Genomic DNA, 27,236 nt, shown 5'->3' on the forward strand with positions numbered 1-27,236 from the left:
GGTGCATCTAAGTAATACTTTGCATTATAGTCTGTTGTCTATTAGAAAGTTATTGTGTTGGTCTTCTCAAACCTTGATGGAGTAATGAGATTCTCTTGCCATTTTATTCTTGCTTTCTTAATTGTAACCTTACTTTTCTACCTAGAGGGAACTGAGTAGGATGCCAAGTGAAACAAAGGGCAGCAAATTAAGCTAGGAGGACGTGGGTTCAAACCAAGGAAAGGAAGCGATTCATACAGTAGAAGTAGACTTGTGGAACTTCTTGCCAAACTGCATTATGGATGCTATAAGTTTACATGTATTCAAGGGAGGACTGGGAAAGTTCATGGACAAGAAATCTATCAAAAGCTACTAAATATATAGAAGTCACATCTTTGCTAAAAAATCCCTAAAACAGTAATTGAAAATGGTTGGTGGCTGGAAGACAGGTAGGGGGAAGTGTCGTATCTGTACACGCTGCTTGTTTCCATCTTAGCAAGATGAGTTGGCTTTCCTTGGAGTCAGAGGAGGACAGCATTGGCTCTTGGGCAGCAGCAGGAATGCCCAGGCCAGGACAGGCAAGAAGAGGAAATCAGGAACAGCTTCAGCAGCAGGAAAGCTTAATATGCCTCAGGTCATTGTGAAACTGGGTCCTCTGCTTTTACACCTGGAGATATTTTTTTTGTTCTAAAATAGAGTCATATGGTGACTGCTGTTATGTCTTGGATCTTTTGGGAATCACAAGGTACTGGAGAGATGATGTGAATAAACGTCTAAGCCTGAGATGCTTGCAGTCCATTTAAAAATCTAAATTAGGTCACTTTAATTTGGCCTCTGTTTTTTAGGTTCCTTTTGGTCTTTAAGGTAACGTAACATAAGTTCAATCCAAAAGGAGAAGGGAAAAAACGAAGTAGTAATTCTTGCTTTACTTATGTTTGGTTTCTCCATTTGTGAACTGCACAGAGGACACAGTTCACAGCAGTCTCCATATCTTTAGTAGTCTCCATAACTTTTTTAGTTCTTAATCCAGCTCTTGACCTTTGCCACAGGTTCTCCTTTACACTGAGAAAACACTTAGTGCTGACCTCCAAAGCTGAGTAGACATGCTGCAGTGCTGCCATTGAAGAGAATGGAGGAAACTCCTCCAAGGGAGCTTTGTGACAGAGTGAATTTCCCATTCCTCTGAGGTCTCTGGGATTTTCACGAGGCTCTCTGACTCACAGCAAGGTGCTTTCCAGTTAGTTTTGGAGCCCAGGCCATGTCACATCTGGCAGTAGTACAGTTGACAATAAAAGGCACTAAAGACTTCTTCATTAAAAGGTCTCTCATGTGGGAACTAAACTGGACAGCAACTCCCTCTTCTGCAGGGACAGTGGGCAGAAAGCGTTCCAGAGTGCAGTTAGGTGTTATTTATAAAAAATTGTCTGGGAATGTCAGAAAGGTGTAATCTTACACTACAGGACATTTTATTGACTGTGGGATTGAGCTATTTCTGGTAAAACGCTTAAATAAAAAGCGTATCTCATCACTTCATTGCTGTGTGCAAAGTGTAGGCTGTAAAAACCACCTGTGCACAGGAACACTGGTATTGGAACAGCATTGGCGTGAATAGGAGCGCTTTTGGCAAACGTAAAAGCAGAAAAAGAAGCTCTATTCCCACCACTTCTGGGAGCTTTCCTGTTATGGGACAGTTTGCCCTCCCCGCCCCCCCACCCTCCCCCAGTGGGCTTAAAACATAGAAAAGTAATTAAGTTCTGTTATTAGGGATTGGGACTTGAATTCTTGATTACAAACTCTTTTCTTTAGTATGCCGCAAAATCAAACTGTGTTAATATATGCTAGCTAACCTCAAGTTTAATATATGCAGAACTAGTACTCTTTCAAATTAAGTTAAATGGTTATCGTTAAACCCAAAGTAGTAAACCTACTGGGGCCTCCCAGGGTGGGCTGTCGAGAGCCGATGCAGAGAGGCTGAGACCTTGTGAATTTTTATTGCGGGTTTTCTGTGGATTCCTTGCAGTCTTTATCCCATCTTTCACTCTCTCCCATACTCATCTTCGCACGTCATGGATTTCCTGCAAGGATCCATGACGGGGTGAGTAAATCCGTGTGGATTTCTAAGGTCTACCTTAAAAAAAAAAAAAAAAAAAAAGGGAAAAAAGACATATCAACTTTAAAAACAAGGCAGCTTTACGGTTCGTGTTATAATGAGCAAGTATCGTGGCTATGAGTCACAGTTTGTGTAGAGGTTTTAACTGGTTTCCTCTCTTTTTTCTGCTCTTAAAACTGTTCCCATGCTTTTCAGATATAAGGGTCAGGCTGAAATAGTAGGATAGCGGTAGTTTCAGAGGCACCCTTCCCTCTATAGTTACTGCCCTGTTTAATGCCACCAGTAGCGAAAGCAATGTTGCAGGAACTTCTGGCATTTTCAAATGGACCAGTGCTGCATCCAGTATGGTGTATCCTCGGGACACCATATGGTTGCCATCACCCAACCGAATCAACAGTGAAATTATACAGCCATTTCCTCTACAAATTTGTAAACTTTCATACACGCTCACAGAGGAAACCAGAAACAGATATGCCAAGACCTGATTCTCGTTTACACCATGATCTGTGCTGTGTGCTTCGCAGTGTCGGGAACCGCTGGGGTAAATGAGAATCAGCCCCTAGGCCATGAGTGCATTGCAGTAAGTTCTGTTCCCTGGAGAGCAGCCTCCTTTTGTGTCCAGAGAGCTGCTGAAGTTCAGCCCTGGCTGTCCTGAGAGTGAAGTTCCAGCTTCACGGGTACCCTTTCCCGGTTAGGAGTCGCATGCCAAAGGCTGCGATGCTGCTCAGTGCAGGTTTGGTGGCCTGTATAGGAGATCAGGACAGAAACGTCACGCTTCTGGCAACAGCCAGGCAGCCTGAAACAATTATTTTGAAATTTTCAAAAAGTGTGAAATCTGTGGTTTATGAAAGAAAAGCTGGCTCATTGGCTCTGTCAGCCCATGGTTTTAAAAAGCCCAGCTCCTCAGAGGACCTGCACAGGGCAGCCTCTGAAGTTGCATGCAGCTTTTTGGGCCTGCGGAAGCACATTTTTGTTTCATACTCTTTGTATGGCCAAAAGCGTACCTCTAAAGAAGGTCCAGTGTCATCTCATTGACCTGAAGTCCCTGAAGATGTTCAGAAAAAATAGGTTTGAAAGACAGTACGTGGATTTGATGCACAATTTTTCTGGTCAAAAAACCACTTGCTTTCTATCTGCTTCATCTTGAGATCACTGGGTGTGGTCGGATAGTTAATAGATAAGCTTTTAAGCCGTCAGGACGTGTTGAACGCTACCAAAAGTAGTGCCACTAAAGAAAAATGGTCCCCCCCGGCAGCTTTGGGAAGCTGCCAAGACTTCAGTGAGATGTGGGAAGCTCCTCAGCCTGCATCGGCAGTGGTTCTAATGCGGTCCTAGAATCACAGCGTGAAGATTGAGGCTGGAAGAGATTGAGGCACGATTCCCTGGGAGACCTCTTAGTCATAAACAGAGATGAAAAAATGCCCAGCTACAGTGTGTGTTTACTGTAAGAAGCCTTCTGAAGCTGCCTGGACAGAGTACCCTTTGGCATGCTCAGGCGCCTGGCTCTATTTGCCCACTCTGCTCTGGCAGACAACTGTCTTCGTTAGTTGCAATATTCTAGCACATAGCTGGTCTCCAAGGCAATGGTAAAGATCAAATCTCCTCATCAAGGCAAATTACAAGAAGAGCACATTAAGGTTTTCCTGTGGTATTTTAATCCAGTCTCCTTGGAGCTTCTATTCCTGTAAAGTAACGAATGTCACTTGTTTTCGAAAAGATTATCCTTAGTTAGTCAGAGGTGGATCTCTTAACGAAGAGCGGGGCACATTCGGACATCTTGACAAAGTCTTTGTGAGAAATGAGATAGTGGAGTCATGGCTCCCACATGGATCACATCTGTACTTTGCAGGGTACGTGCTCCAAACCACTGAGAAGGGTCGGAGCCATGGCTTGCCCTTCAATAGCGTGACAGTGTTTACATAGGCAGATGTGCTAAATACACTGTAACAAAGCACATTTAAATCAAGTCGCATTAATTATTTTCTAGTAGATAATGCTTTTGCTCAAGACACCAGAAGAGGCTTTTGAAAAATACTTATCCGTACCAAAGTACAGCATTTAAGAAAGTAAGAAAAATCTAGGGGAATTGATTTGACAGATAAGTAACCTCAGGGATAGGAGGAAAGACAGCTCTTGCTGAGAGTGCAGAGCCTTGGAGGGTTTGGAAATCCATTGCTTTGTGTCCCTTGTCACTTGGGTATCCCTCAAATGCATGCACATCTCCTCTAAACATTCCCCACAGCACTGGTAATATTTTCCTCCATCACGGGCATGCTGCAAGGATTAATTCCTTCTTGTTTCTTTCAAACACACAGAAATGGAGGAGGAGCTCCGCAGATTGCCTATAGCGAGGTGGCATACTGCTCCCCAGGGAGGCGTCTGGTGCTGGGTGCAGTGTTGCTGATGGGACATGCATTGCAAAAGCCAAAACAAGCAATATTGCCAATTCTAATCGTTTAAAAGCCAAGAGTCCAGCTTACAAAATTATGATAGTTTAAAGAAAAAAAAAGGCAAAAAGACCTTTGACTAGCATGTTTTCTCTCTGTTTAATGAAACTTCATGATGTGCAGTGGTGATGTTTTCTTTATGTCCTTTAACTATGAGAGTTAGAAACAGTTGGTTGTTTTTTTTTTTAAATGACAACTAAGATGCCTGCAAGTTTTCATGCATCTAGGTAGTGGGGACTTTGGGAACCAAACCACATGTCATGAGACTGAGGCTGAAGCTGCAGGAGCAGCCAGTTTTGGAATATTCTAGCACAGTGGAACAGGATTTCCATTGCCAGTTGACTGGGGGGTTAGAGACACATGAGGCTCCAGAGCTTAATCCCTGTTAGAGCCCTGACAACACTGATCTTATGTAAGAAGCCTTAAAATCTTTATTGCAGTTCCATGTGTTGTTGAGTCCAGAAGCAGATCAGCAGGCACTGAATTAACCAGCAGAGTGAAAAGATTCAGTGAGGAAATTCATTCTATAGGGGTGCCTAATTTCTAAGTGTTTACAGCTCTGGTTAATTATATTCTAATAATATGGTGTCCTGAATGTTTTGTGATGGCAAGGACTTGATAAATGTGATTATTAATCAGGAGTTTAACAAGCAACAGCTTCAGACTTTATCCCCAGGAAAAAATGTGTTTCTATATCCCAACTTATTAAATTAAGGTAGTGCATTTGTGGCTGGATTTTTAGTATCTGTATCTATATTTATCTATCTGTCCATCTCATCTGGCTTCAATATCACTGAACTGTAGAGATGATCAAAAGGAAAATGAGAATGCTGCAGCTAGGGTCTCGTTTGAAATATTGTCTTTCCAGGCTGATATTTTTCCAGTCATTCTGCCAGCAGTCTCAGGTCTGCATCGTCTATTTAAATTGTCATCTCATCTAAGTGCAAATCTTGGCCCAAGCCAAGGCCATCTGTTGTTGGGTAATAGTTGTGATTTATTCTGCCTCTGGTTGACATTCATGCTCATGGGCCAGATGCTGACTTGCAAGATTTGCTTTTATTCATTTTCATTTTTATACCATGTGTTAATATCACAAACAGCATTTTAATTTTAGACCTTTTTTTGTCTGGTGTTTAAAATTAGGGATGAGTAATAGCATCACACACCCCTCTGGGATGCAATTCAACATACTTCAGAGCAGGATAGGACAGGAGAAAATATTTTACATTTTAGAAATGCATTCAAGCAATGTTTCTAAATGTCTAATTTCTTCCTAATCACTAATCCATACACTCATTTGTGTTCCATATAAATAATTAGGTATTGATTTCAAATAAAAGTTGTGGACTATTTGAAGACTTTTAGGCTCGAGAATGTTGTAGGTAGCTAAACTGTAGGCAAAATATTTATGATACTCTGCAGCATACCTGCTACTACCTTCACCTTCAATGTAGAATGAGGTTAATTAGGAAACTTTGTCAGTTAGGACTGATTGTCAGAGGGACACTCCTGCATCTAAAAGATAAAGATTATTACGGAGGTGGATAAATTTCTCTAATTCCAGATTTTAAAAATGGCTCTTCGTAGTAGTGATGGGGCAGTATCCACCTTCCAGACAATCTGCGTATCTTGCACACTAGCTTCTGGTAGCCGTTTGAACTTACAGCTGACTGGCTTTTTATATGTCTGTCTTGTCCAAAGTTGGTGTTGAAACACTGAGGAGTTGTGCAGCAACTCCAAAGCATATTTGGATACACAAATGCGATTGGAAATTACTTCATTGTCTCACTGTCTGCTGTGGGAGCAGAAGGCTCTGGGTCTTCCTTCTCACACTGTTCAAACTGCTCCAGTAAAACAGAGGAGTAGCGGGTGAATTGATACATGAACATACTACTTCGCTGTGTAGTTTTAGGAGACATTTCAGAGTCTGGAAACTAAAGGGGAGGTAATTTTAATGTCTTGGGTAGCAGAGCGGCTTCACTGAAAATGGTTCCCTGTGCAACTTGTATCAGATCCAGTGAGTTGATCTTGTCGGGTTGTGTTTGGAGGGATTGCTAGTAGTAGTGCACGTATAATAGGTATCGAAGTTTTTATCATATCAGTTTCTGTCTCTAACAGGATTTTGTATGGCTGAGTAGGATGTGTTGGGCCTGCCATGATTTGTGTAAAGTAAGTTCACTTCATTAGGTTAGAATGAGTCATAATATTGGCATTTTATATACCTGTCTTCCTTCTTATATTCCTTTGATTTTGAGTAACTGTAATTGTGATCTAGAAAACAATGCTCCCTTTGTTTCTCTGATTCAGGGAAAGAAGACTGGGTGGGATTCATTTCATACAGCTTCAGGTGTTTGGATGTTGGTTGACCAGTCTGAACTAGACCTCATTCTCATGATAGTCACTGGAGAGCAGCAGGCTTCTCTGGAGCTCCCATCATCTCCAGTGCTATCTTAGTGTAGAGCGAAATACCTGCTGGAGCTGCCCACTTCAACTGACTGATCTACCAGAAAATGACTTGGTGTTTTTGTTTTAAGTCAGAATTATGGGGAAGGAGAGCAGATAGTGGTGAACTGCTCATTTCTTCTTTGCAGCTCTTGAAACATCATTCACAGAAGTCTAAAATTAGTTGCAATTAAATCTAACTCCAGGTATTTAAAAAAAAACGGCTTCTAGGTGAGGCACAACTAAGAAAGGTGAATTTCATATCTCATTTTCGATGCAAGGTTTAGAATAAAGTATTGTTTTCCAGCAGATCAGTTTGGTGCAAGCTGAACCTGCCCAGCAGTGTTAGTGCATAGTTTGGCTGCGCTGTAGTCATGGAAATGACATTTGTTAGCTGCAGAGTCAGTCTGAGCCAAGTCTTTGAATTTAACCATGGTGGAGGAGATACAGAGCTTGTAAAGGCCGAGTCTGAGGTGTTTGTACTGCCTCTAGTTACCATAGGACTCTTAGGAGAAGTTGGTACTTACAGTGTCTGTCCGGTGGACTGCAAAAAGAGAATCATAGGATCATCGAAATGGATAGAGAAAACCTGTGATGGTGCCTAGCCCGACCTTCTCCTTGAAGTGGAATTGTTGCCGACAGTAGATAAGGGCAGCCATAGCTTTGTATAGCTGAGTCTTGGAAACCTCCAAGATCCCCTAGCTCTCCGCTGACCTGTTCCAGGATTGCGCCATGCTCTCGATCAAAAACTGTTTCTGAATGTCCAACCTGAACCTCCCGTGGTGCAGCCAAGAAGGTAACGATACAGGAGGTATCTGAGGAATTTTCCTTATTTTGTTGCTATCCAGAAATTTGGCATTTCTGTTGTGACGCTGCTGTTTATTTCTATAAAGGTACTCTGATTGTAAAGTCTTTGTGATAGTTCTTAATACGTTTTATACATACAGTAAATAAAGGTGCCATTATAAGGAAAACTAAGGCAGCATCAATTAATATACCAATCTTCAGATACGTTAGCAAAAAAATAGTAGTTACTTGTAATGATTCACAGGTGATCATCTATGCAGTACTTGAGTCTTGCTAGGTGATGATGTTGTGGACTCTCAGCAGCATTGAAAAAGAAAAAAAAAACAGGATAAGCATTTTTTTAAGCGATGTTAAAAATAGTCATCAAATCATGACAAGGACATTGTTACAAAATGTAGTTTTAATGGACATCTTATCTTTGGCCTGTTCCCTTGGGAACACTGAATTTCAAGAACAGCTTTTCTGTAAAGTTCATTGTCTTACTGAGCGTTGTCTTAGTCTCAGTGGTTCAGAAATGAAATGGGAATTACATATGTAGTCTGAGAATTATACCAGCGTGGTTTTATAATTTTGGTACCAAGATGTTTTTAATTACAGTCATTTATTGAAGTAATGTTTTCTTCTCATGGTCAGTCATTTGTTTTTTGGGGGATTTTTTGGTGGGGGGAAAAAAAGAGAATGATATTTCTGCAATGTATCTACAGAATATCTTGATGTATTTAACACCTGACTTCGTGTGTAAGTTAGTTCCCTGAATCTTGGACATAACAATGTCATGTTTAGATATTAAAATGGGGAAAATACAGTTACCCTGACATTAAGAAGTTAACAACTGTGTCCTGAAGGAAGTCTAATTCAGTCTACCAAAAAGATAACCTTGGCCAAAAGCATGAAATGTTTGTGTGCCCGTTCTTACCCTTAAGCAGGGAGCTGAAAAGCTGCATGTAAAGTTTCTGAGTGCTGGGTTTGTAAAATATTGTGGGAGTTTTACAAATGGAAAAGCAAGAAATGAGATGAGAACATCAAACTTCCTTCTGCTTTTTAACCATGTGAGATAGATGCTGGCTCTTGAAAAGTGTAAGACAGGTGTTCAGATCTGGTTTTAGGACAGTTGCAAAAACTTCTTAATGAGTTGGTCTCCTCGTGTTTGACATGGTGGCACCTGCTGGCTTTCGTTCCTCTCAGAGACACTGGGAATGAATTCGGCATTGCTGGGATTGGGAGAGGGGCAAACAGAGGGGCTGGGAAAATAAACCATTCCATTAATTCTTTGGGACCTGGAAAAGATACTTGGTGATCGCCAGGTTTTTGTTTCACTTAGAGCCTGAGTTAGAACTTTAAACTCCATTTGTCAATTATATAAACACAGTCTTTTGTACCTAATTACTAAGAGAGAGCAAATATATTTCCTTCACAATGTCCACTGCATACTGAGATGGTGCAGTGAAGCAACCTTCTGTCAGGGAAGCTAAGCTTTGAAAGGCATGGGAAGCTTCCCTCCTCCTTAGTAGTCTTCCTTTGGTCAGTCTAGATCAGCATAGCGCAATAATATGGGAGATGCCTGGACTGGCGCTTTATGTTCTGTTACTTCTGTTGATAAGGAAAGAACCATATTTTCCCAGGCTGCCAGTTGAGCAATTTGAGTTCACTAACAGCAAAAAAAACTGAAGAAAGGCTGCATTTTTCCTTGCAGGTCAGATCCATATCCAGAGCATCTCCTGCAGATGCAGCTTCTACTGCTAAAACCCAGGGTAGTTAGTTTGAACACTGCTGTCTTACAGCAGCACCCAGCCACCTCACAGTTGAGATGAGCTACTAAAGCACAGCTTTGCCATCAGACTTCCCTGGTAGGTTTTGCCAGCAGAGCTCCTATTTCACACCTCATCACAACCCTGACTGATACAGTCCTACTGCATGAGGCATGTGGTGTAGAGCTTGAGATCGATACAGCAAGATGACATTTATATATAAAGCAGACAGCACTGCAAGTAAAGGCTCCAATTCAGCAAAGCCCTTAACCACACGTTTAAATATCATTGAAGTCAAGTTAAATTACTTTAATCATATACATAAGTACTCTGTTGAACGAGGGCCTAATAGTAGTTTCCATCTCTTTCCACATGATCAAGGCTTTTTCATATTCTGCTGCATGCGATAGAGATTTCTTCTCAGTTACACAGCATGAGCACTTGCTGTGACTTTTGGAAGACTCCCTCAACAATTTGAATTTGCTAAGCTGTCGTAAATAGTTTTATGTGGAATGCCTGCAAGACAGAATGGAAATGAATTTTCTCAGCTCTATACTTTCAGGGTAGATTTAACACATCTTTTCCCCTGTTTTCCAGGACCACCTGTTATTGCCAGCCACCACACATAACAAGACCAGAAGACCAAAGATGTCTATAGTGTTGCCAGCTGTAAACATCAATGGTAAGTCCAAAACATGAAAGAGAACGATAGGAGAATAATTTCAAAGAGATGTGCCTGACTTGTATGTGGAAACCAAACTTAAGACCAAATGTCTGTCGTTGAAAAAGAAGTCAGACTGGTCATTACTGGGCCTTAGTTGCCAGGGTCCGCGCTGGAGCTGGGGTGCTGGCAAATCACCAGTGCCTGGTCACCGAGACTGTAACGAGAGGCTGCGTGACTTGGCCAGCAGTTCTGCAGTATCTCATTCTAGCTCCTTCAAGGACAGGGGTGGTGCCATCCAGTCGCGGTGATTTATACACGGCTGATTAAGGGTTACTTGAATGTGATCTAACTTCTCTAACTTGGTGGCTACAAAGATCCCATCGAGTGTGGAGACTGTCCTCATCCTCTCATTTGGGTTCCTCCTATGCCTGCTTAGCAGGGCAAATTCCTTGGCCTTACTGGTTTGTTAGGATGCTGAGTGCCTTCCATCAGCTTCCTCAGCTATTTACTAGTCTGTTATACAACACTCAGTGTGACTGGGACCTCTCAGCACTGCACGGTCAGGATTAATAATAATCATGTTACAATGGCGCAGGACAGCAGAGAAAATAGCTTTGCACTAGGGGCACAGGCTTACTAGCAAACAGAAATGTTCTTGATCTGCATTTCAGTCCCACATGAGAGACAGGACATGAACTGTATAAATACATCATTAATTCATATGGTGAGGAACTGCCAAGTTAGGACATGTTTGGGGCACAGGGTCACTGTCACAGTCATCAGATGCATTGTGAATCCTGTAACAGTATAAGCTTCAGTTTCTGAATATTTGTGCACGTCATGCTTTTTTAAAACTTATGTGGTTTACAGTACAAGTGAATCATAAACCCAAATGTTTTTGTTAAATTCAAGCATGCCGAAAACATTATCTGATGATGCAAATTTCCATAAACTAAGAAAAAAAAAATCAGTTCAGGCTTTCAGCATTTTGATAATTACATTTTCCCATGCAGTACAGTAAGTCAAGTGTGATAATCTATAACTAGCTATCATAGGGGAATTTTTATTAGATGTATCAGAATTTTTTTTGGCATTTATCTCCCTGAAACTCCCTTTTCATGTCCATTACAAAAATCCTTTTCTGGCTGAGCTGAATTATCACGTGCACATGGGCACTAAATTACAAACTATTTCTTCTTAACGTGTTACTGAGTCGTCTTTTGCTTGAAATAACTTTTCAGTTGTTGGAGTAAACATAATTTGGAAAATACACATCAGAATCCAGTGACAAATCTTATCCTTCGTTAATGAAACATTGTGAAATTATAGTTACTTGAGTTCTTTGGGATTTTTCTTCAGAACATCAGCATAATCCAGGAAATAAAAAAATGTCCAGGGATTTGGGCAGAGATGTTGAAACAGATGAGACACAAGGATAGCATTAAGTAAACAACGGCGTCAAATACTGTTTCCTCTGTGACACTCAGCCAGGTATTAGGAAAAAAATTACAAGATACACAAGAGCCAGTAGGTAACTTGGCTTGATTTTTAATTTGATTATTAGTAGATTACCTGGAGGAGACGATTCCCTAAAAACTTCTGCCTGGAGAAGAATCCATTTCTCTCCTTTGAGAACATTGCTCCTCCACCCTGTTCTGCCTCCACGGGGACTGAGCACGTCCTGAACAAGCATCTGGAAGTTAGCTGACAACAAAGCTTTCCTCCCAGCTGTCTGCTGTTCTTTTAAGCCCACCTTAATTCTTTGTCCACCTGCAGAGAGTTGGCTGCTAGAAGAGGATGGGCGTCCCTCAGAGGAATTGGCAAAACTTCCAGTGAAAGAACTTGTCCCCTCTTGCCTTTCTCGTGCCTGAGCCAGATCTCTGTGGTAGAAGGGAAACCTTCTCCACTGCCACTTACTTGCCCTTCCTTTTTGCTGCCACAACCCTGGCAGAGGAGATGAAGGGAATTGAAACTTTTTTGGAACTTCATCACTTGCTTTCTTCTGCAGGATCTTTATTTGTCCGTGTACTAAAATTTATCCATGACACTGTTTCCAAACATGAAACAGCTTACAGTTCAGTCGAGAACCCTTCAGACTGCTTGGACAGTCTTTTCCTAGCAGGACTGTCAACCTTTTCTGATTGCACTTTGATTGCTTGAGTGCCTTCTGAGCTCTGCTAGAGACTCTGCCTTTAGCTGGCTTGAGCCGTTCCCACCACCGGCTGCAGGGACAGAGAACAGGTACGGAGAAAGATTAGCAAGTAAAATGAGTTGTCTGTCGCTGTCCCACACGACTCTGCATGGAGGTTAATGACATGGTTCTGCGAGATTGGCCTGGCAGTTTTCAGCAGTGTACAAAGCAGAGTCAAGGTTACAGTTTGAAGAGTTTTTTCCTGGAGGGAAGAGTTGGGGTAAGTCCAGCCAGTGGCAGTCCTAGTGCTTTGCAGGTAATGGCAAATCTCAACAGAAAATTTTGCAGTAGACGGGTGTGTCTATGTGCGCATTCAATAAGATGGACGTTTAAGAGAACAATATTGTACAAAGCAATAACAGTACATTATTCATTTTCAAGATAAAAACTTGATAAAAACTATTTGGTTGTTGTATGTTGGAAAAGAGTAAAAATGGCCATTACCTTGTAACTTTCTCCTATGTGCTTCTTCTCCTGGTCAGTCTGAATCGCCCATGCCCCTCTGCGAGCGTGAGGATAAGCCAGCGAAATCCCCACTGGCAGCTTCTGTGCAGGTGCACAGAAATACGTTTAAATATTTAAATACGTTTAATATGTTAAATATGTTTAAGTATTAAATTTTTAACAAAAGTATAGTAACTTGTTACACGGTGGTACATGTTAATCCTAACCTCTTACCCTCTTTTCCTGCTTCCCCACCCTGTTCCAAGCCCCTTTCCAAGCTTGCTGGGCCACCCCCCCCAGTTCACAGCCAGTACTTGCTGTCAGCTCCGCCATTTCTGCCTCACAGGATGCTCTCACAGCCGTTAACTCTTCTCCCATTTCCCTGCTGGCTGCTGTCCCTCCGCATGGCTCTCCCCTTGGCCCCCGCAGCCAGCCATGCCCACGTTTTGACCTGCCTCTGCCCAACGACAAAGCCCCAGTATTTGTGGACACAAGTAATACAGAAAATCTGCCTGATGGTACTTAAGGACCTTAGGGTTGGTAAGCCTGGAGGGAAAAAACGCAGAACTGGGTAGTCCTAGTCCCATTGTACATGGTTTTGGGGGCACCATTGGTGTGCCTTTACTGAGAAGTTATTCCAAGAAGAAATATCTTTCAGTTTCTCATGGGAATGAAAGCCAAGTGCAATTTACAGTTAAACTCCAGCTTTTGTTTTTAAGCAAGTCATGTTTGTTATGCTGGATTGCAGCTATTATTTTAGAAATCTAACTATGCACTTGAGACCAGTTAAGTCTCCAGTAGATTTCATTCCTAAATTTGCTTTTATTGTAATTCAGAGTCTTGTTGGCTCATTACACCAATTCCAAATTGACATATAGGCGGTGCCTTTCTTGAAGTTTAAATGAAAACATCTGCCATTATCCTTCTATTTACTTAACTGCTGTAAAAAATGCAGTGGGTTATAACATAGATCTTTGGATCAAAATAATCTATAGAGTACAGCATAGCTAAGCCACTCTTCCTACCCTAAGCACAAGCCTTTTGTCTCTGCAGGATGCCTGCAGCTCTGCAGCGCAGCACACACCACCAGTAGTCCTCTCCTTGCAGCACACAAAAGTGAGAACATATGTACAGTCATTCAGTGTAGGAGATAGCATTCAACATTTAGCCCAAGAAGCCCCTTTCATGAATGCATTTCTCCCTGGGGTTGTTAGATACTCTCACAGCTTGCACTTTCTCTTGGTAGGAGCAGCTATAAATGTCTGTGCAGGTGTGTACTCACCATGAATACTGGTGGTCTTAGCAGCAGCACAAAGACCAAAAAGGCCTTTTTTCTTCTTAGGATCCCCGTGCAAAACAGTTCCCCATACGTGAAAGTCCTTCCATCATTTGCTCTCTCTAAATTGAGGGTTGGTGTCTGCACTCTCGGCCAAACAAAAGTGAGAGACATGATGGAAAAGCCACTGGTGAGATCCGAGGCTCATTTTCTGGGAATTCGCAGCCATGACAGAGAAAGGTTTGAATTTTATACAAATATTCTGGATCGGTCCTTAGTCTAATGTCACACAGTAGGACTTGTCTTCAGCCTGCCTTTGAGATAGTTGTTTGTGAGCCTGACTCTCTATAACTTGCATGTTCCTGGTTCTTAAGGAACCCTGTTCTCTTAAGGGTTGGTTTTTTTCATGAAACACGACAGCAAAATAGTCTCCTAAAGGCAGGAATTTATTCTGAGCGGGATGGTGAGTTTTGCAAAGTCCATGTGCTCTGTTGTTCTGGCCAGCTTCTGATCGCTGCCACTTCCCTCAGCCTTCCTTCCTAGCATCCGTCATCATACTGATGTAACAGACTTCAAAAGTGCTCTGACATAATACGTTCTAATTAAAATGGTCAATAACAAATCTAGTGGTAAGGCTTTTTGATCAAAACTGGAGGGATTTCTGCCATCGAGCAGTATGATTATTTGCATGCAGCTACAAAGAACGTTCTTTCAACTGACAGCCACGTGCAAAAGCCGCTCACAGATGTCCGAGGCTGGTAGCAAACTGTCTGTGAAAAATCCATAAGGCAAACAGAACCCACACAGGCTGAGAAGGAAAATAAAAACAAAAGCTCTTTGGGAAGTGACAATGTTCTGTAAGTTCCCATGTCCTGGGGCTGAATAAATAAAGTCTCCAACTTCCTCTGCCTTCCAGGGTCAAGCAAACAAAAGATGCCATTTCCGTCTTTCGAAGCAAGAAGCAGAATTCCCAGTCAGTCACCAGATGAGGAAGGTCTCAAACAATACCTACCACTTAGGGCAGCTGACTTCCCTGAAGGTTGCTGCTTATCATTTTGGGTAGCCTTCTCCCACTTTGAATAGCTTCAGTGTGGTTTCCAGGGGACTAATGGCCCCAGCTATCTCTAGCTGTTGTTGGTTCATTCTTCTCTTCCTGTTAGAAGCTGAATCTTAGTCCCTGTGGCTCCCTCTCACAGCTGCTGTCCTTGGCCCCACACTGAGAAGCTCATGCCACTTTAGTCGGTACCAAAGTCTCCTCTCTTGGCTGCACAAGCATGATTTGTAGAGATCCTTCTCTCATTGTTTCTGATTTTATTTCTGGATTTAGCAGAACTTGTGGAGAACTCAGCACAGCCTTACAAGCTATAGAGTATGAGCATAAGGCTCTGGAAGTCATGTATGTAGGATTACAACCTATCTGTGAGATGAAGGAAGGGTAGCTGCTAAGGTGTTTTTGGAAGGTCACTGAGAATCCTTCAAAGCATCAAGACCTCTAAACCAGGATGTAGGAAAATATATTTGAGAACGTCGCCATGCTGTAAGTCTACAGGCCAATTTGAAAATGCCATCCTTCTGCTTCTTGAGCTGCCAGTTGAGGAATAAAAGTTTGGTGAAGCCTGACCAGGGAGGAATCAGAGCCGTGGTTAGCTCTCGGTTAGACCTCACTGCAACAGCCAGTTACTGAGCCTGGACTGAGAAACGGGGAGAGCCTGCTATCATCTCCTGTGTGCAGTCATGGACAAGCAGCGTGTTGCATTACTGTGGTTCTGCTGTAATTAGGATGGTTTGCTAATGTCACGGATGTACTTCAGCTCTTGTGCTCATGTACAGCTGTGCTCTAGACGTCAGGATTGAAATTGTGGCAGAACAGATTTTATCAAGGAATTTTAACCATAGATTTTAGTCATATTGTAAGAAGTTGCTATTCTTACTCTTGTCTTTTCAAAGTGATATAAAAGTGCAGTTTATCAAAACAGAATAACCCCCCCAAACTTTCCTACATTTCTTTGAACACCAGAATTGATCATTGCCTACATTCAACATTAAATAGACGTTTTCAACAGATTTGGTTGTCGGAGAGATTCTCCTCTTCCCAGCCATTGTCTGTTGATATATGTTGTCTTTGACAGGAAGGAGAAGATTAAATTATTCAAAAAAGTATGAAATAAATCATTCAAGAATCTGTGCACAAAAGTAATGGAATCTGTGTCACTTGAGTTCATGTTTGTTTAGTTAGACAGGAAACGATCAAGAAATGAAATCATAAAGGCTTATTCCCCTGTGACTTTTCATAACGAGCTGTTTACCTAAATTACTAAATGAGTAACCTATTTTTATGTATTCAAAAGGACAGGAAGATGATTTCAGAGGATCTTCTGTGCCTTTTTGCCTTGTTGTTAATATGAAAAAGAGTATCTCTTGGGTTTTGCGTGATAGAGTAGGCCAAGCCCCAGTGTAACTGGCCTTCCCTGTGTAGACAGGATAAATGCTACAGATGGCATTTTCTTGGGAACACACTGTTCATGAAGCGGGTAGAGAATGAGTCATAAATTAATTGGACTTCGTACTTCATATTTCCAACGCCAGTGTTGAGTTATTACACCAGATTGTTTTTTTCCATATAAAATGCACACTTATATAAAATCCACAAAGTAGAAGAAAAAAGAAACCCATGACATTAGCTGCCAGGGTGGATGCCAGTATGGAGTCGCAGAAGGAGCCTGATTCGGTTTAGAACTGAACGTGTATGCGTCTCGCTGCAGAGACCCTGTCTTCTAGATGTTCGTTAAGCCTGGATGCTGATCCTGCCCTGTGGGTATGCTCTCCCACCAAGCTTCACAGAAAGCACTGCGCCAAGAGCTGTGCTGCAAAGCAAAGAGAAAATTTTCATCCCGATCTGTGAGATTACTGTCGCCGTCTTGGCTACATTGAACTGTGTTTGTGCAGCACATCGTAATTCTAGCCTCGAGCCCAGCTGATCTGCCTTAATACATTTTCAAATGTTGTAAATTCACGATTACATAATTCCTCTTAGTGTTAAATTATAGGTGGCAAACACAGTTTTATGTTTGTGATACACAGGCCAACTCTGATTACTGGTAGCTCTTTATTTCTACAGTGATCTGAAACATAATTACCCATAATGAGCTCACCCTGGAAAAACATGAAAAACTGCAACAGAGCTGGTAGAGGAGGTTCACATTTATGAGTTCTGTCTTGAGAACACCACTGGAGTAAACCTAGAGATTAGTAAAAACACAGCAGTCCAAGACAGACTCTTTCAGTGTTTGGATTGCAGTCTCTAAGGAGACTGCCACCAGCGGGGCCAGGAGGCCTTTGCCTTCTTCTCATATCCCAGGTCTAGTCCTCCACGCTGCAGCTTTCCTCACCCTCTTCATACTGTCCGCCTTACCTGTGGCGCTTCCTGGGTGTCCTCCGGGCTTGATCCTTTGTGGCAGGGTTGCTGTAGGAAAGCATTTGAAAAATACATCCTGAGCATCTGAAGAACATTTTCAATTTCCGTCATCCACCACTTCATTGTAAATCATCTGCCTCCATCCTATCTTATTCTGTAGTAGCCCCAGGTGAAAAGACCATGGCACATCCAAGTACAGCACAAATGCCTTCCGAGTGAATGTGGATGAAGAAATGATTGCCAGCCCGAGCTGCCCCTCACCATGAGAAAGGAGGCATCTCTGTTTCAGAGCAGGATTCATGCATTAAAGCTGTAAATCTCCTGTTGCTGTAGCTGGAAAACAGAAATCTTTGAAATGGACATCTCATTTTTATTAGTGTGCCGTGTTCAGATAGGCACTCGGCAGCATGTGTATATGATTTTTTTAAAATTAACTGGCAAATGCATTGAATCAGAGAAGCTCAAGTGGAAGAAAGTGCTCGCCTCATGCAGACAGAAGCTTCACAGAGGTGGTGTTAAAAATACTCTTCTACGAGCAAGGACTGATCACAGTATCTAAATAAATGAGGTAATTTTATGTATCGAAGTGAGACAGGTGGAAAATTCAGCTCACTCCTTGGATACCATCCAACCTATAAAGACATTTCAACTGTAAGTGAATCCAGGCTCACACCAGCCTTCACTCTTAAACCAGTGAGATGCTAGCACTAGGATACAAATGATATTGGGTGATAGAGAAGGTGCATGTTAATGAAAAAGTGATGCTGCCTCTTGAAAAAAAAATGAAGTCAAATAGTTAAATTAATTTTATCAGTAAATGCCAACAAATTGAAATGGTGAAGTACATACTACAGTTCAAAGGTAAGGGCTAAATAAGAATAGGAAAACATATTAAAAGAAAACCAGTAGGGTAAAATGCTGGCAAATGGTATGAAGATTGATTAAAGATTAAAAGCTCAGTGCAAAAGTCTTTAAAAGGACCCTAAAAAATCCAACAGCCTTAAGTAACACATTAAAGTAGATTCATAGAAGTAAGAAGATATCTTTTAAACAATAGACATTGTAGCCAAATGAGGGAATAGAAGAAAGAGCACGATTTCTGGCAGAATAAATGTCAAACCATAAGAAGTCAAGCCAGAAGAAGATATTGAGGAACAGTGTGCCTGAGGCATAAAAAAATAATAAAAACATTTTTCAGAGGATGCCTGCCAGGGAATCTCTAGTGCTTTAGAGGACCAAGGTGTGAAAGAGCACTTAAAGTTGAGGTCAGCACTGTTGAAGGAAAGAGCAAAAAATTCATGTGCTGATGTTAACCACTGAGGCTATATAATTATCAGGAGAAGGGCAAGTGGCAAATGAGGCAAACTTTTTCAAAATGGTCTCAGGAACTGTAAAAAATGAAGTCTCGCTTTTGCGCAAGCTGTCCGAATCTGAGAGAGTTGAGCATGCCTGGGGGCATGTGATAGATTGGGCAGAGCTGGCACGGCTTCTGCAGAGGAAAGTCGTGCCTTAGTGCTCCATTGCAGGCCTCAGAGGGATAGCGGGTGGAGGATAAGGGTGGTCTCTTCAGCACAGTAACATACCTGAGTGTTCAAAAAACTTGGGAAAAAAGTAGTTCTTCAGAAACTGCTAAAAGAAAGCAAGCTTTTGTGAGGCAAGAGGGAAGGCTCACTTGTGGATTGGTATCTCCCTAAAAGGTGTAAAGGAAAGGTGGAAACGGATGGTCACATTTTGCAATGAAGGGGATGTTACCAGCAGACTCCCATGCAGGTCTGTGCTGGGGTCACTGCCCCTGCGTCTCCAGGCGCAGGCTGAAAGATCTTGGGAAGGAGTGAAATTCTGTTCAACAGGTGAAACTTGGTGTGAAAAAATGCAAAAGAATTTACGTGGGAAAAGTGTTCCTGAGCAAACATACAGTGGCAGATAACCGAGCTGTTACTGCTCAGAGCAGCCACTGCGCAACCTTCCCCAAAGCGTCAGCTTAGACAAGGAAGAAAAGCAATGTAATTTTTTAGAGAGGGAGTAGAAAAATCATGAACCATCTTTACAGCCCTGCTGAATCCCCATCTTCAATACTATGCATTTTTGGTCATAAATGTTTATAGATGAATAAAACAATGAAAGATGCAGGAGAAAAAGCAACAGGAATGAACATTAACTGTAACAGCTTCCCTGCCACAGCGACTATTGGATTTGACAGCAATGCCTGAGGGAAGGGTTATAACAGAACCCGAAGAACCCTGAATGGTGTAGCTAGGGCACCTGGGAAGCAGTTATTTACTGTTTCATGTATCACCAAAAGTACCTGCTTGCCCTGACTTTTGCTTCTGCTGCTGGTGACTGTTAGAGGCAGAAGCACAGGTTGGATGGGGCTTTGCTGCCAGGACTTTGCTCTCCTACCTGTGCAGAGCAGCCGCTCTTAGGCAGTACCAAGGCTAGAAAAGGAGAGTGGCCAGTCTGCCAGCACAGTGGGAAAAGGAGGAGCTTGCTAGCATTTAAAACCAAAGGTAGCATTGGGCCAGAAAGGTTTTCCAGCTCTAACAGCATCTGTAGGACGCCAGACCCATGGTGGGGACCAACGGGAACAGGCCCATGCCTCCCGGTCCCTCCCTGCTGCACACAGAGGGAGCAGCCCCCCGCGTGCTGCCCTGGGACAAGCCCTCCAGCCCTTGCCCTTGAAAGAAGCCTCCACTGGAATGCCTTTTTAGGCTGCTCTCCTCTGTACAGTTATTTGTCTTGTAAGTGGGTATGTCTGGATTTGCAGGCTGTGTGGGGAGTTTGTTTATACTTTTTGTGCCTCCCGAGGTGTTTTTTTTTTTTCCCTTGTCATTAGCATTGCCACAGCTGGTTGGGTTTCAAATATGGCTATCCTGCAGCAATGATACCCTGCCAACAACACGCATCTGCACAGCCAGCGCTGTCAAAAATGTCTCAGTATTTCTGAGAAATACTCTACCTGAGGGAGCTTTAAATGATGTGCCTGGAGGGTCAACACTGGTGATTCCGATCTCCTCTTCTTGAGATGGCCATCGCCTCCCTCTCCAAAACAGTAAGAGCAGTCACAGCAGATCCGCACTGGGCTCTCTGCTCTGTAGCTCGTGCTCTTTCTCTTAGAGGGAAGTGAAAGAAGATTGGAAGGGGAGGTGGGAGATCAGGTGGGAAATGGTTCCTGGGAAGAGCCAACTTTCATTCCCTCTCCCTGAGACCTCCCAGTCTGGACCAGGTACTGCAAAGCACATCTGGCACAGACCTGCCACTGGCCACATTGCCCACAGGCGCTGGCCTTTTCCAAAAATCACATAGTGGTGCAAGTTAAGGGCGCGTTGTGCTCCTCATCCACAGCCAGTGCCGATCTTTCCTGTGGCTCCATTATTTACTTAGGAGGCCACAAAGAGCTTGTTTCCTCCGGTTTTCTTGCTTACCCCTCGTGCCTGTATATATCCCCCTTGGATAGCCCCTGGCACCGATGCTCCAATGGCTTAGACATGGGAAGAGACCCTGTCTCCGAGCTCATGGCTCGGCAAGGTGACTTTGACTGTGGATCCCGTGTTTCTGACCATGGCCCCTCTTCCTGTATGCGTATAGACCCAGCAGCCTGGCTCGCTGTTTGAGAGGTGCTAGGAGACCCGGAGAACTGAAATGCCCAGGACCTCACTTAACCTGTGACGGGGACCAAGGACAGCTGAATCCACAGAGGTGACACTATTGCAACTGGTTTGTTTGGAAATAGTTCCAAGCAGGAATTTGCTTTCAAAAAGAGAAGTTATTTGGGTCACAGTATAACTTTCTCGCTTGCCTCAAATAATCCTGTCTAACAAGCAAATCTGTAAATGTTTTAGGAACCCTGCTGCGTTGTTGCAGTGAGTGTATTTTTAGTCTTTGTAGCTGTTACAGTAACACTGCTTCGTTTATATACTTATTTGGTAGTGTGTACCAACCCTTCAGATGGAAACATTGTCCAGATGTGCTGGGTAGGACAGTCCGGGCTGCTCCGTGGTGGTGAGATGGAAGACTGCAGAAGTGACCGAGCCGAGAAAGCCCCCTGAATTATGTCTGGGGGCAGCTGCAGCCCTTCAGCAGGCCGGCCCCAGAGCTGTGTGCAGCTGGTGCCCTCATCTTCTTCCGAGGCTTGCGCTTTCTGAACTCTGTGCTGCCCTGGACATAAACTCTGTTTTGGGCCAGGGCAGGTTGCGCTGTAAATCGTTTGGGTCATTTGGTGCTATATCATTATTTAAAGCAAACTTCAGCATTGTCAGCTTGGCGCAGCTAGCACAAAGCAACCAGGTACTGGAACACATCGGGTGGCTCTTTGAAAGCTGCCTAGGCTCCTGCCAGTGTGATAGATGGGGCTGCAGAAGGGGCTCCAAGTGTAAATTAACACTGACACTGACTGTCTTTGCAATCTGGCGTGGCAAAGCAAGCTTTCTCATTAGAAGGAAATGTGGAAAGTATAAAGGGCACACGTAGCTGTTCAGCAAAGATGGCTTTAAAAGAGTTGATGGTTTTGTATCGCCTTACACAGAGATAATTCCCTGGCACCTAACTTTGACATCAACTAAACTGGTTTCATGGCTATCACATTCACTCTATGCTGTTGTCCACGAGGAGGGGATGATTCTCTAGCCTTACTGACAAAGATAGGTAATTAAAGTAAAGATGGGGCAAGTGATTTCCCTCACTGTATCTTACCAGCAGAAGCAAGGACATGTAGACCAGATCTGTGTGGTTGACACTAGCTTAACTCTATATTCAGTGAGCACAGTGTGGGAGGAGAGCCAGGCAGGTTCTGACCACTTTTACAAGAAGTCATCTACTAAGAAACCAGCCAGTAGGTACGTGGGCTGTCTACTGCAAAGGCAGTTGGGACCTTAGAGAGAGTCTTAGGACTGGGGGATGTCAAATCAGTGGCCCAGGCCCTGAATTATACAGTATTGGTCTCACAGAGTATTTTTCGGGTAGTCCACTGTGGGACTGCCAGGGATAAGGCAAAATTCATAGTTGATTTGGTAGAACAAGGCACTGTCAATGTTTCGAAGGCGTGAGCACATCTTCAGAAAGCCGCAAAGCTCTTCCATGGTGGTTGGTGACAGCCTTGAAACACTTCACAAGGTCCGGTGGCATTTCAGGGAATCTCTCTTGCAGCCTTTCTGCAAATTGTGCAGTTTTCAAGACAAGCATTTTCCGACAGCAGAGCTTGGGGGGGGGGGCTGGTGTGGTGTGCATGTAAGTGGGAAAGGGTTAATTAGCAGAATAATTTTTTCCTGTCCTATGACTGCATCCATGGGGCCAAACAGCCCACTGACCTGTACAGAGTTTGAGTCTAGAGAGACAACTGACGTCACCGTTTGTTCTGACTTACTGCAGAACAGACACTAAGATTTTCATTCCCTGCCTTTCAAGCCCTCTGCCTGTCTTCTGCCCTTCTCTAAGACAGCATCTCTTACAGAAGTAGATGCTTGATCTCAAAGACAGACATTTGAACATTCGATTGATTGGTACATGTCGGTACTACTAAGAGGAGAAGGAGGACTTTAGTTTTATGGTCTTTCTAATAAGCCAGTTTTGAAAATCTAGTACTTCGAATATGAAGACAATCTTCCATCATTTCGGTAATTTGTAACAGTGGTTATTACCCTCAGCCTGATTTGCTAAACATTTTTGGTTTGGACTGCTGACTTCAGCTTTCATCAGTTCGGTCTTGCAGCATGTTTGTTTTTAAGAGGAGCTGCCATAAACCCTAGAGAGTAGCAATGGGGAATTAGATTTCTGTTCCCTAGAGCAAGCTCGTGCTGGGAGTTTGGTACGGTCCGCGAGAGCCAGCGAGCCTTGAGAAGGTGCAGTTGGATAACAACGATGCTTGGCACGATTACCTTTGCTGTTAATTTGAAATAGTCTATCATCTGAAGCACAGCTTTTAAACCTGTTAACAAATAATTAAGTGCAACACAACCTTTTGGCCTGGGAAGGATAGCTTCTTACGCCTGAGGCCATATGAATAGCTGTATGTTCTGAACTTCAAAGAGGAGCAATAAACCTATTTATAAATCCAGACACCTCTGCAGGAGATCTGTTCCTGTGTTTTCACTTATGTAATCCTACAAAACATCAGTCATAGGTAATTCAACACAATAAACTTTAGAAATAATTCAGTGTCGGTGTTGCTCTGGGCTATTAAGCAGCCCCCTGTAACACAGGTTGGCAGCACTGACCTTCCAGCCAACAAATGAGCAGCGGCAGCAGGCAGCAGCTTTGAGCTGTCAGTCCTGCCTTCACAGACAGCCCTGCCCACGCCTGCCTCCTTGCAGAGGGCTGTGAGATGTGATGCTGCGTGCTCAGGCAGCGCAGTACCCGGCTGACCTGAGCGTGGAGGGAAAGCACTGGTTACCTACACTGACGCCGCCAGGGATCAGCCACACGCGACTGCCAAGCTCAGCGCTCATCATCGCCTCTCTAGAAAACCCACCTTGTGCTCCATTGGTGTCTCCCAGATGTTGGTGCTGCTGGACAGCCCCATGGAAGGGGAAGGAAAGAAAGCCTGACCGAGCTATTTTTAAAAGATCTGATGCAGGAATCACAAGGCAAAATTGTTGGCCTGTTCTGTGAATGAGGTCAGACCACAGAGTCCCCTGAGAACCCACAGCTCTACTCCAGATATTGCCCTCTTGCTGACAAGGGATTAAGAATAGCAAAGCTGAATGTGTTCAACTACGTAGCCATTGGATTTAAACTGACCATGAAGGAAATATGGCACAGCCGTGTTCTCACTGCCGTCTGAACCATGGGCACTGGCTGGTGTGCCTCCCTACCCTGTGGCAAACGTCAGCTCAAATCTCACTGAAAAGGCTTCGCCCAAGTTGCACTGCATTGCCTTTGTCACGAGCAAAGAGCAGACGGACAGTCATCACAGCTCAGTTGACGTTCGTTGGCTTCTTTGTGGACCTGGGCTCTGTACCGATCGGTTGCAGCCTACCTTGAGGGGCTTCAGTCATGAATGGGCGCCTGCAGCTCACAGAAAGGCAGGGCTAGAGGGACCACGAGCGACTGCGAGTGCCTGTGCCTCTGCGGAGGGAGGGTCAGGTAGCCTGGCTCTTGTCTGACAGGTGGTCATCCAACCTTTCCTTAAAAACTGCCAGTCACGAAGACCCTCTGGTCTCCCGAGGTATCTTCATCCAGGGCTTATGTTTCATTATCATTAGAAACTTGGTCAAAGATAAATCTGTTTCTGTTGAAATCAGTCTGATCATTTCTAGTCCTGTCATGCTGTTGGTTTGTGCACAGCGATCCTCTGCAGTCCTCAAGCTTTTTCTGCAGTGCTTCTGCCCGGCCCCATTTTGTACTCGTGTTTTCCAGTTCTCCTGAGTGTTGTACTTCGCTCTGGCCTTGGTTGAAATGCATCCTGAAGATTTTGGACTGCTTCTCTCTTTTATCGAAACTGCAGTCTAATCCAATACTCCAAGGTGGTTGAAATCTCTCCAGTTTAGCATCTTCCAGAAATCTTCTAAGTATGCTCTCTATTCCTCATCCAGATCGTGAAACAGTTTAATGGCATCGAGCTCAGGACAGAGCCATGTGGAATCATTTTTGCAATGCCTGCCCCTTTGACAGTGAGCTAGTCTTTCCAAACATCGGGTTGTGCTGGCTGCATTCAGGTCACGTTTGCCTGTTGTTTTGCTGAGAGCATCACGTGGGCTGACGTAGAGCATCAGCCCCTCCACCCTCTGGGCTGGGATGGGCCAGGCAGGGCTCTCCGATGGTGGCCAGGCATCCTGGGGCTGGCAGAGCTTTCAGACTGCTCCTTTGAATACAGCTGGTCCAGGCGCCCAGCAGCATCACTGAGCAGCAACTGCTCTCTCTGCGGAAAATCCCACCTCTTCTACATCATTTTGGTGCTAACGGTAATGAGAAAGGCTGCTAGAAATGTCTGTAGCGGGAATTGAGCCATTCCTGCTACTGTCCTCATCCCTGTGAGACGAGAGCCTTTGCAGAGGCTTCCTGCAGCAGTTCTTCATGGCGGGTGTGTGAGTCCCCTCCATGCCTGCCGGCCAGAGAGGCTCATTGTCAGCGTGATTCCTCCCAGCTATCTCAGCTGTGGTGGCCTCAGAAGACACAGGGCTTCTTACAGAGGGTAGCAGAGCTGTGGCTTACTAAATTGTGGTCCACTTTAGTCGCGGGGGAGCCTGTGTCAGTGCTGGGAGAAGCAGGATCCCGGCTGGCCGAGATGGGCTGATCTGGTTCCCATGCTCCCCGCTGCCACCCACGCAGTGCAGCTCCCTCCCTCGCATGGACTGCTCTCTGGGATTGCTGTTCTCCTCCGTGTTGTGCAATGCCAGGGAACCTAAAGACAGCCCGCTGTGCTGGCCGCTGCAGGCAGACGCGGGAAAGTCTTACTGCCTTACCGAGAGGTTTTCCTGGCCCTGGCCGCCGTCTCACCCCACCTCACCCATTTGTGGCTTTGGACCACATTTTCTCACATAGCTTGGGGTCCTGTCGAGCTGTCGTCTGCAACGTGAGAGCTGAGGGGCTGTGTTTTCAGCTTGCTGTGTCACAGGGAGCCGATCTGTTCCCATTTGCTCTCTCCAGCCCAAAGGCCAGGCTCTTACCACCCCCAGCTTCTCCTTGTGCCCCCAGCTGCCCCGTGCAGCCCCTGTCCTGAGCAGCACCACCAGCCCAGCCCTCTCTGCCATCCAGTCCTGAGGCTTTTGGGTGAGAACCAACAGCATGTCCAAAGGATGAGAGAAGGGGTGACCTGGAGGGATGGCCTCAAAAAGGGTCCCAACTGGGGACACAGCACCCACAGCTATGGCAGGGCTTTATCAGCAGCACCGCAGCCGGGAGGGACGAGGCGTGAGGGACGAGGTGCTTGTCAGGGTGTTTGGATCAGACATGCACAGCTGCTCCTGGCCTCGGTCACTCGGTGCCACATACAGAGCTTTTTCCGTTTCATTTCTGCAGGTGGGAGCTTTGATTTCCCTTGCAGGCCCTCAGCTCCCTTAGCAAGGGTTTGCTCCTACTTTTCATTACTATACCAGACATACTTGATCTAATGGCTTCTACAGGTGGCGTGGGGTACAAGAGGGTCCGGCCGTGGTTGTCAGCTGTCATCCAGAGTCAGAGTTAATCCAGGAAAACAGTAAAAATTAGTAATGTATATTGCATTCCTCCAATCCATACGCTTTCCATTAGGTGATCTTCCATCCTTCTTAGCACAGAAAGAAAACCCTGCCGATGGCAGGCAGCGTTTCTGACTCTGAAAGGCAAAGATTGGTCGTGCCTGGAAATCCGATCTCGGCTCTTACATTCCTGGACACACTGTCTACACAGGGAACAGTCTCCCACCTTTAAATCCAGGCAGCAGATGCTGACCATGTGCACAGCCTCTGCCTGCAAGCCCAGGAGCTCCTGTGGCAGCAGACGTGCCCGGCCTGGGGCCGCGCCACGGTGGTGCAGCCTGGCATGCCCTGGCGCCAGGGTCCCGTGTCCTGGCCTGGGTTCCCCCGGGTCCAGAGGCCTCTCAAGGGTAATGGCCTTGTCCAATGTCACACCACAACGTCACACCAGTACAACAGCCAGGTCAGCGTGGTAATGAGGTGCCATTAATTCTTTCGAGAGGTAGCATTTTGACTTTGTTTATTAATAATCTGGTGAAGATTCCTCTAGATCCTCAGTGTCAAGAGGGTTACAGTATTCTTAAACCACTAAAAGGAAAGTGAAAC

At 44.4% G+C, this 27,236-nt stretch overlaps 1 protein-coding gene across 7 annotated transcripts in view; it reads left to right on the forward strand.

Moving 5' to 3' along the window:
- The window catches only part of ATF6 (activating transcription factor 6), an 82,333-nt gene that overhangs the window by 52,039 nt on the left and 3,058 nt on the right, over positions 1-27,236 (forward strand). For 5 of the 7 annotated variants that reach the window (XR_015698586.1, XR_015698585.1, XM_087730438.1 and 2 more), the window contains one exon: positions 10,131-10,215. Coding sequence is in view for 4 of the 7 variants with exons in the window: in XM_087730438.1 (XP_087586564.1) it covers positions 10,131-10,215 (85 nt within the window). In the remaining 3 variants the exon portion in view is untranslated. Of the gene's footprint in view, positions 1-10,130; positions 10,216-11,761; positions 12,742-21,108; positions 21,220-27,236 lie in introns of those variants that run through there. The other 2 variants (XR_015698584.1, XM_087730440.1) reach the window with 2 other exon arrangements.

The sequence above is a fragment of the Nipponia nippon genome, unplaced genomic scaffold (assembly GCF_047370975.1).
Source record: "Nipponia nippon isolate SJK-2023a ecotype South Korea unplaced genomic scaffold, ASM4737097v1 scaffold_5, whole genome shotgun sequence".
NCBI lineage: Eukaryota > Metazoa > Chordata > Aves > Pelecaniformes > Threskiornithidae > Nipponia > Nipponia nippon.